The sequence below is a fragment of the Pristiophorus japonicus genome, unplaced genomic scaffold (assembly GCF_044704955.1).
Source record: "Pristiophorus japonicus isolate sPriJap1 unplaced genomic scaffold, sPriJap1.hap1 HAP1_SCAFFOLD_391, whole genome shotgun sequence".
Taxonomy (NCBI): domain Eukaryota; kingdom Metazoa; phylum Chordata; class Chondrichthyes; family Pristiophoridae; genus Pristiophorus; species Pristiophorus japonicus.
In genome coordinates this window covers 228,577-238,737 of record NW_027253772.1, presented here as the reverse complement: position 1 = coordinate 238,737, position 10,161 = coordinate 228,577, and the positions used below count along the sequence as shown (strand labels likewise).

The 10,161-nt window shown below is 57.6% G+C and overlaps 1 protein-coding gene across 3 annotated transcripts in view; it reads right to left on the bottom strand.

The window, feature by feature from the left end:
- Positions 1–4,101: 4,101 nt before the first annotated feature.
- Positions 4,102–10,161, bottom strand: part of LOC139250567 (sulfotransferase 1 family member D1-like) — a 110,295-nt gene continuing 104,235 nt past the window's right edge. For 2 of the 3 annotated variants that reach the window (XM_070872958.1, XM_070872960.1), the window contains exons 6-8: positions 9,271–9,365; positions 6,656–6,751; positions 4,102–5,625 (exon numbers count right to left, since the gene is read on the bottom strand). In XM_070872958.1, the coding sequence (XP_070729059.1) occupies positions 4,228–5,625; positions 6,656–6,751; positions 9,271–9,365 (1,589 nt within the window). In that variant the 3' untranslated portion in view covers positions 4,102–4,227. Of the gene's footprint in view, positions 5,626–6,570; positions 6,752–9,270; positions 9,366–10,161 lie in introns of all 3 variants that reach the window. The other variant, XM_070872961.1, reaches the window with a different exon arrangement.

The following is a 10,161-nucleotide window of genomic DNA, read 5'->3' as shown; positions in this document are numbered from 1 at the left end:
GTCACCCTACTTAAGGAAGGATATACTAGCTTTGGAGGGGGTACAGAGACGATTCACTCGGCTGATTCCGGAGATGAGGGGGTTACCTTATGATGATAGATTGAGCAGACTGGGTCTTTACTCGTTGGAGTTCAGAAAGATGAGGGGTGATCTTATACAAACATTTAAAATAATGAAAGGGATAGACAAGATAGAGGCGGAGAGGTTGTTTCTACTGGTCGGGGAGACTAGAACTAGGGGGCACAACCTCAAAATACGGGGGAGCCAATTTAAAACCGAGTTGAGAAGGAATTTCTTCTCCCAGAGGGTTGTGAATCTGTGGAATTCTCTGCCCAGGGAAGCAGTTGAGGCTAGCTCATTGAATGTATTCAAGTCACAGATAGATAGATTTTTAACCAATAAGGGAATTAAGGGTTACGGGGAGCGGGCGGGTAAAGTGGAGCTGAGTCCACGGCCAGATCAGCCGTGATCTTGTTGAGTGGCGGAGCAGGCTCGAGGGGCTAGACGGCCTCCTCCTGTTCCTAATTCTTATGTTCGTATGGACTAGGGAGAGGCTGGTTTTGAGGGCTCTCTTCATTAACAATTGTGCCGGGGGAACCCCGGTGAGCGAGTGGGGTCGCGTCCGGTCACGGAGCAGAACGCGAGACACGCGGGAATGCAGGGAGCCGTCCGTCCGGTGCTCCGGGCTCTGCTTGATGGTTCTGACTGCCCGCTCCACTGGCCGTTGGACGCGGCCTTAAACGGGGCAGACCTGGCATTGCCTGATGCCGTTGCTGGTCCTGAACTCGTTGAATCCCGAGCTGGCCAAACACGGTCCACTGACACTGACAAGGACGTCGGGCAAGCCATGGGCGGCGAACGCGGCCCGGAGGTTTTCAATGGTGGCGATGATATCGTTACACGTTCGATCCATTTGGAGTAAGCGTCCACTGCGACTGGGGACATCTTTCCGAGAAAGAGGCCAGCGAAATCTACGTGGATCCTGGACCACGGTTTGGTGGGCCATGACCACAGACTCATCGGGGCCTCCCTTGGTGCATTGCCCAACTGCGAGCAAGTGTTACACTGGTGTGCGCATGACTGCAAGTCCGAGTCAATGCCGGGCCACCAAACGTGCGGCCTGGCGAGAGCCTTCATCATGACAATGCCTGGGTGGGCACTGTGTAGGTCGCGTATAAACGCTTCCCAGCCTCTTTCTTTTGGCAAAACCACCCGACTACCCCGAAAAGAGCCAATCCGGCTGGATGGACGTTTCTCCTTCGCCTCGGTGAAACGGCTTAATTCCACCTTGCATTTCCCCGGGAACGGCCGACCAGCTCCCATTTAGGACGCGACTTTTTACTCGTGATGGCACAGGATCCAGGCAAGAGGCAAATCAGCGGGGCTGCGCCATTTCAACCCCGAGAGCATCGGCACAGTTCCCGGTGCCTGGTCTGTGGCGGGTAACGTAGTCATAAGTGGACGATGTTAGTGCCCATCTTTGGATGCGGGATGATGCATCGATGTTTGTTCCTTTGCTCTCTGGAAACAGCGAACTCAAAGGCTTGTGGTCAGTTTCAAGCTCAAACCTCAGTCCAACGAGGTATTGGTGCATTTTCTTAACCCCATATACACAAGCTAACGCCTCTTTCTTGACCACACTATAGGCTCTTTCAGCCTTAGACAGACTTCGAGACGCGTATGCAACTGGTTGGAGTTTGCCCGATACATTGGCTTGCCGTAACACACAGCCGATCTCGTACGATGAGGCCGTCACAAGCCAGCACTAAACGCTGACATGGGTCATAGTGCACAAGTAACTTATTTGAACATGGCAGGTTCCTGGCCGCCTCAAAAGCTGTGTCTCGAGATTTGCCCCAAGCCCAATTGTCACCCTTCCGTGGCAACATGTGCAATGGCTCCAGCAAAGTGCTCAACCCGGTTAGAAAGTTACCGAAACAGTTGAGGAGTCCCAGGAACGAACGCAGCTCCGTCACATTTCTGTGGTCTGGGTGCATCCTTGATGGCCTCTGTCTTTGAGCCCGCGGGGCCTGATGCCGTCTGCTGCAATCTTTCTCCCCAAGAATTCGGCTGCGGGCGCCAGGAAAACACACTTGGAGCGTTTCAGCCCGAGTCCCACCCTGTCTCGGCGACTCAGAACCGTTTCCAGGTTGTGCAGGAGTTCGATGGTGTCACGCCCGGTGGTCAGGATGCCATCTTGAAACACAACGGCGCACGGAACAGATTTCAGCAAACTCTCCATGTTTCTCTGGAAAATGGCTGCAGCTGAGCGCATCCCAAAAGGGCACCTGTGGTAGATAAACAGTCCTTTGTGCGGGTTGATGCACGTCAGTCTTTTCGAAGATTCAGCCAGCTCCTGTGCCATGTAGGCAGAGGTTAGGTCCAACTTGGCGAACGACATCCCCTCCCCCCGCTAACGTTGCGAACAGGTCATCCGCCTTGGGTAGTGGGTACTGGTCCTGTAACAAGACTCGGTTGATCGTTACCTTGTAGTGTCCGCCGATTCTGACCGTGCCATCGCTTTTCAGCACCGGAACGATCGGACTGCCCCACTCGTTGAACTTGACTGCCGATATGATTCCTTCTCGTTGCAATCTGTCCAGTTCGATCTCGACTCTCTCCCTCATCATGTACGGAACCTCACCGAGCCTTGTGATGGACGGGCCGTGCATCGGGGCCGAGATGGATCTGTACCTTGGCACCTGTGAAGTTGCTGATGCCTGGTCCGAACAGCGAGGGAAACTTGCTCAGCACTTGAGCACACGAGGCGTTATCCACTGAAGACAGGGCTTTGATGTCGTTCCGGCTCCATCTAATCTTTTCTAGCCAGCCTCTGCTGAACAGCGTTGGGCTATCGACTGGAACAATCCACAATGATAGGTCACGCACAGCTCCATCATACGATACCTTCACTGCCACCCTTCCAATAACTGGTACGAGCTCTTTGGTGAAGGTGCGCAGCTTTGTGTTAAGCGGGCTCAGTTTGGGCCTTTGTGCCTTGCTACCCCACAGATCCTCGAAAGCCTTCTGACCCATTATTGACTGACTCGCGTCCGTGTCCGACGCCATGGATCCTGGAACTCCATTTCATTTGACTTTCAGCATTATCGGGGGGCTCTTGGTGGTGAAGGTTACGTACCCCGTACACTTCTTCCTCGGGTCGAGTTGCCTGTGCTGCGTGGTCGACGCCGGATCGATCGTCCTCTGCCACGTGGTGTGTCGCAGCACGCTTGCTCGATCGCTGGACGTGCCCCATCATTGTGCAGCCTTTGCACACGCGGTGCTTGAATCGACATTGATGGGCCCGATGATTAACCCCCCCACCCCGCCCCCGCAGGGCCAACACGCTGCTAATGGATTCACATTCACCCCCGACGGCGGACTCTTGAGCCATCGCAGGTCCTGCGGCCCCAGACGTGTAGGCCCTGCCGGACGCAGTTCGGCCTGCCAGCGACGTCAATTTATGCACAGTACCTGCCGGTGAGCTTCAACGTTTGGTCTTATCGACCCGCGGCCACGCACGCCTGGGCGGTCGCGATGGCCCCGCGCAGGGCCAAGGGTTTCGGCAACCAGCAGCTTTCGAAGGACGACCTCGTGGCCGATGCCCAGCACGGAAAAGTCCCGCAGCATTTGCCCTCAACGCAGCTCCAGAACCGCACGGTCCCGCGAGGCCTCCCAGGTCGGCGACATAATCCGCCACGCCCTGGCTCCCGGAGCCATGGTGCGTGTAACAACGATAGCTGGCCATGAGGGGACTCCCCTTCGGCTTGAGGTGGCCCCGAACCAGTGTGCACAGCTCTGTATATTCCTACTCCGTCGGTGCGAGCAGATTCTTGATGAGGCCGTGTACTTTAGGCCCACAGACAGTGAGGAGAACCGCCCTGCACTTGGCCACGTTAGTGTCTCCCCCCAGCTCGTTGGCCACGAAGTACTGGTCGAAACCCTCGTCGAAGGCGTCCCAGTCATCACCCTCTACCAATCTCTCTAATATTCCAACGGCAGCCATGGTTGCGTGAAGGTTTGTATTCTGTTACTCGTCGCCAATTGTTACGTACAGAAGAACTCCACGAGGCTGAGTACTGTGAGCTAAACGTAGTGAGACCTTAGTCTTTATTACAACTCCAGAGTGCCTAAACAACATGGCAGCGCACCTTTTATACTGGCCCTGCACGTGTGTGCGTAGGTGACCATTAGGACTCCAACAGTCGCGCCCTCTGGTGGCCAGTATTACATAGTTACATACATAACATCGGGCAAGTGCTGAGGGAGTGTGCACTGTCGGAGGGGCAGTACTGAGGGAGCGCCGCACTGTCGGAGGGGCAGTACTGAGGGAGTGCTGCACTGTTGGAGGGGCAGTACTGAGGGAGTGCTGCACTGTCGGAGGTGCCAGCTTTCGGACGAAATGTTAAACCGAGGCCCCACAATGCAGGGACACCAGGGGAAGGCCCGAGGCCCCACGGTGCAGGGGAAGGCCCGAGGCCCCACGGTGCAGGGGAAGGCCCGAGGCCGCACGGTGCAGGGGAAGGGCCGAGGCCCCACGGTGCAGGGGAAGGCCCGAGGCCCCACGGTGCAGGGGAAGGGCCGAGGCCCCACGGTGCAGGGGAAGGCCCGAGGCCCCACGATGCAGGGGAAGGCCCGAGGCCCCCACGGTGCAGGGGAAGGCCCGAGGCCCCACGGTGCAGGGGAAGGGCCGAGGCCCCACGGTGCAGGGGAAGGCCCTAGGCCCCACGGTGCAGGGGAAGGCCCGAGGCCCCACGGTGCAGGGGAAGGGCCCGAGGCCCCACGGTGCAGGGGAAGGCCCGAGGCCCCACGATGCAGGGGAAGGGCCCGAGGCCCCACGGTGCAGGGGAAGGCCCGAGGCCCCACGATGCAGGGGAAGGGCCCGAGGCCCCACGGTGCAGGGGAAGGGCCCGAGGCCCCACGGTGCAGGGGAAGGGCCCGAGGCCCCACGGTGCAGGGGAAGGGCCCGAGGCCCCACGGTGCAGGGGAAGGCCCGAGGCCCCACGGTGCAGGGGAAGGGCCGAGGCCCCATGGTGCAGGGGAAGGGCCCGAGGCCCCACGATGCAGGGGAAGGGCCGAGGCCCCACGGTGCAGGGGAAGAGCCCGAGGCCCCACGGTGCAGGGGAAGGGCCGAGGCCCCACGGTGCAGGGGAAGGGCCCGAGGCCCCATGGTGCAGGGGAAGGCCCGAGGCCCCACGGTGCAGGGGAAGGCCCGAGGCCCCACGGTGCAGGGGAAGGCCCGAGGCCCCACGGTGCAGGGGAAGGCCCGAGGCCCCACGGTGCAGGGGAAGGGCCCGAGGCCCCACGGTGCAGGGGAAGGGCCGAGGCCCCACGGTGCAGGGGAAGGGCCCGAGGCCCCACGATGCAGGGGAAGGGCCGAGGCCCCACGGTGCAGGGGAAGGCCCGAGGCCCCACGATGCAGGGGAAGGCCCGAGGCCCCACGGTGCAGGGGAAGGGCCCGAGGCCCCACGATGCAGGGGAAGGCCCGAGGCCCCACGATGCAGGGCGTCCATTAGATGTGCAGGCGGAACCTGAGCGAGCACTGCCCCATTTTGCGGCGGTAATCTGCTTCAAAGGCCTCGCTCTCAGCCACGGTGAAGTGAGTTTTCCAATCGCCAACCACTCCTGGATCGGGAGTAGGGAAAGACAGAGCGTTACCATGGTGATCGGTTCTACAGGGAGAGAGAGAGCGAGGGAGAGACGGACAGAGAGAGAGAGACAGACGGACAGAGTGAGAGAGAGAGCGAGGGAGAGAGAGAGAGAGCGAGACAGTGAGAGAGATAGAGGGAGACAAAGAGAGGGAGAGAGAGAGAGAGAGACAGAGAGAGAGATAGAAGGAGACAAAGAGAGGGAGAGAGAGAGAGAGAGAGACAGAGAGAGAGATAGAAGGAGACAAAGAGAGGGAGAGAGAGAGAGAGAGAGACAGAGAGAGAGATAGAAGGAGACAAAGAGAGCGAGAGAGAGAGAGGGAGAGACAGTGAGAGGGAGAGACAGAGAGCGAGACAGTGAGAGAGATAGAGGGAGACAAAGAGAGCGAGAAAGAGAGAGACAAAGAGCAAGAGACAGAGTGAGAGACAGAGAGTGAGAGACAAACACAGAGAGAGAGAGAGAGAGACAGTGAGAGGGAGAGACAGAGAGAGAGGGAGCGACAGAGAAAGACAGAGAGAGAAAGAGAAAGAGTGACAGACAGAGAGACACACAGATAGATAGAGAGAGATAGAGAGAGACAGAGAGGGAGAGAGACAGAGAGAGAGAGACAAAGATAGATAGATAGAGAGAGATAGAGAGAGAGAGAGAGAGAGAGAGACAAGGATAGATAGATAGAGAGAGATAGATAGAGAAAGAGAAAAAGACAAAGATAGATAGAGAGAGATAGAGAGAGACAGAGAGAGAGACAAAGATAGATAGATAGAGAGACAGAGAGAGACAGATAGATAGATAGAGAGAGAGAGAGAGACAGAGACAGAGAGTGAGACAGAGAGAGACAGAGAGCGAGAGGCAGAGACAGAGAGAGAGACAGAGAGCGAGAGACAGAGATAGATAGATAGAGAGAGAGCGAGAGATCCTGACCTTTCCTCATGAAGGGCGAGATACTGTGATCGAGGATGGCGGGGGGGAAGGAGCTGTAATTGGCCATGGGGTTGTCTTTCATCACCTGGAAGGAGGTATTCTGAGTAATGATTTTAATCTTCTCATCCGATAAATCCTTCCCCATGAACTGCATCACCTTCAGTATTTCCCTCTTCGGGTCCTGGAAAACAAGTTACAGTCAGACACTGGGGCAGCCTGTTCCCTATCGGAGGGGATTAACCCTCTCACCCCCCTCTCCCCAGTTACACACACCGGGCAGCCTGTTCCCTATCGGAGGGGATTAACCCTCTCACCCCCCTCTCCCCAGTTACACACACTGGGCAGCCTGTTCCCTATCGGAGGGGATTAACCCTCTCACCCCCCTCTCCCCAGTTACACACACCGATCAGTCTGTTCCCTATCGGAAGGGATTAACCCTCTCACCCCCCTCTCCCAGTTACACACACCGGGCAGCCTGTTCCCTATCGGAGGGGATTAACCCTCTCACCCCCCTCTCCCAGTTACACACACCGAGCAGTCTGTTCCCTATCGGAGGGGATTAACCCTCTCACCCCCCTCTCCCCAGTTACACACACCGAGCAGTCTGTTCCCTATCGGAGGGGATTAACCCTCTCACCAGTTACACACACCGAGCAGTCTGTTCCCTATCGGAAGGGATTAACCCTCTCACCCCCCTCTCCCAGTTACACACACCGGGCAGTCTGTTCCCTATCGGAGGGGATTAACCCTCTCACCCCCCTGTCCCAGTTACACACATCGAGCAGCCTGTTCCCTATCGGAGGGGATTAACCCTCTCACCCCCCTCTCCCCAGTTACACACACCGAGCAGTCTGTTCCCTATCGGAGAGGATTAATCCTCTCACCCCCCTCTCCCCAGTTACACACACCGAGCAGTCTATTCCCTATCGGAGGGGATTAACCCTCTCACCCCCCTCTCCCAGTTACACACACCGAGCAGTCTGTTCCCTATCGGAGGGGATTAACCCTCTCACCCCCCTCTCCCCAGTTACACACATCGAGCAGTCTGTTCCCTATTGGAGGGGATTAACCCTCTCACCCCCCTCTCCCAGTTACACACACCGAGCAGTCTGTTCCCTATCGGAGGGGATTAACCCTCTCACCCCCCTCTCCCCAGTTACACACACCGAGCAGTCTGTTCCCTATCGGAGGGGATTAACCCTCTCACCCCCCTCTCCCAGTTACACACACCGAGCAGTCTGTTCCCTATCGGAGGGGATTAACCCTCTCACCCCCCTCTCCCAGTTACACACATCGAGCAGTCTGTTCCCTATCGGAGGGGATTAACCCTCTCACCCCCCTCTCCCCAGTTACACACACCGAGCAGTCTGTTCCCTATCGGAGGGGATTAACCCTCTCACCCCCCTCTCCCCAGTTACACACACCGAGCAGTCTGTTCCCTATCGGAGGGGATTAACCCTCTCACCCCCCTCTCCCAGTTATACACACCGAGCAGTCTGTTCCCTATCGGAGGGGATTAACCCTCTCACCCCCCTCTCCCCAGTTACACACACCGAGCAGTCTGTTCCCTATCGGAGGGGATTAACCCTCTCACCCCCCTCTCCCCAGTTACACACACCGAGCAGTCTGTTCCCTATCGGAGGGGATTAACCCTCTCACCCCCCTCTCCCCAGTTACACACACCGAGCAGTCTGTTCCCTATCGGAGGGGATTAACCCTCTCACCCCCCTCTCCCCAGTTACACACACCGAGCAGTCTGTTCCCTATCGGAGGGGATTAACCCTCTCACCCCCCTCTCCCCAGTTACACACACCGAGCAGTCTGTTCCCTATCGGAGGGGATTAACCCTCTCACCCCCCTCTCCCCAGTTACACACACCGAGCAGTCTGTTCCCTATCGGAGGGGATTAACCCTCTCACCCCCCTCTCCCCAGTTACACACACCGAGCAGTCTGTTCCCTATCGGAGGGGATTAACCCTCGCACCCCCCTCTCCCCAGTTACACACACCGAGCAGTCTGTTCCCTATCGGAGAGGATTAACCCTCTCACCCCCCTCACCCCAGTTACACACACTGGGCAGCCTTGCAATTAAGTCTTGCTGCAGTTATATAAGGTATTGTTGAGGCCACACCTGGAGTACTGCGTGCACTTTTGGTTTCCGTATTTACGAAAGGATATACTTGCTTTGGAGGCAGTTCAGAGAAGGTTCACTCGGTTGATTCCGGGGATGAGGGGGTTGACTTATGAGGAAAGGTTGAGGAGGTTGGGCCTCTACTCATTGGAATTCAGAAGAATGAGAGGTGATCTTATCGAAACGTATAAGATTATGAGGGGGCTTGACAAGGTGGATGCAGAGAGGATGTTCCCACTGATGGGGGAGACTAGAACTAGGGGGCATGGTCTTAGAATAAGGGGCCGCCCATTTAAAACTGAGATGAGGAGGAATTTCTTCTCTCAGAGGGTTGTAAATCTGTGGAATTCTCTGCCCCAGAGAGCTGTGGAGGCTGGGACACTGAATATACTTAAGGCCGAAATAGACAGTTTCTTAACTGATAAGGGGATAAGGGGTTATGGGGAGTGGGCGGGGAAGTGGAGCTGAGTCCATGATCAGATCAGCCATGATCGTATTAAATGGTGGAGCAGGCTCGAGGGGCCAAAAGGCCGACTCCTGCTCCTATTTCTTATGTCCTGATGTCCCACCTCTTTCATGTCTTCAAAGAACACGTAGAGAATCCGATGCTTTTTCCTCTGTTCCCAGAATCCCTTCACGTGGTCATACCAAGAGCCCCAGGCCACTGAGAATGGAGAGGGGAAAGAGAGCCAAATTAGTGGCAGGATCGAAGGGGAAAAACAGGCTTTTCCCACAGGCACCGACTCTCCCCAGGGTACAGGTCCCCAGTGCACTGACTCTCCCCGGGGTACAGGTCCCCAGTGCACTGACTCTCCCCGGGGTACAGGTCCCTGGGGCACCGACTCTCCCCAGGGTACAGGTCCCCAGTGCACTGACTCTCCCCAGGGTACAGGTCCCCGGGGCACTGACTCTCCCCAGGGTACATGTCCCCAGTGCACTGACTCTCCCCGGGGTACAGGTCCCTGGGGCACCGACTCTCCCCAGGGTACAGGTCCCTGGGGCACCGACTCTCCCCGGGGTACAGGTCCCTGGGGCACTGACTCTCCCCAGGGTACAGGTCCCTGGGGCACCGACTCTCCCCGGGGTACAGGTCCCCAGTGCACTGACTCTCCCTGGGGTACAGGTCCCCAGTGCACTGACTCTCCCCAGGGTACAGGTCCCTGGGGCACCGACTCTCCCCGGGGTACAGGTCCCCAGTGCACTGACTCTCCCCAGGGTACAGGTCCCCAGTGCACCGACTCTCCCCAGGGAACAGGTCCCCAGTGCACTGACTCTCCCCAGGGTACAGGTCCCCGGGGCACCGACTCTCCCCAGGGTACATGTCCCCAGTGCACTGACTCTCCCCAGGGTACAGGTCCCCAGTGCACTGACTCTCCCCGGGGTACGGGTCCCCAGTGCACTGACTCTCCCAGGGTACAGGTCCCCAGTGCACTGACTCTCCCCAGGGTACAGGTTCCCAG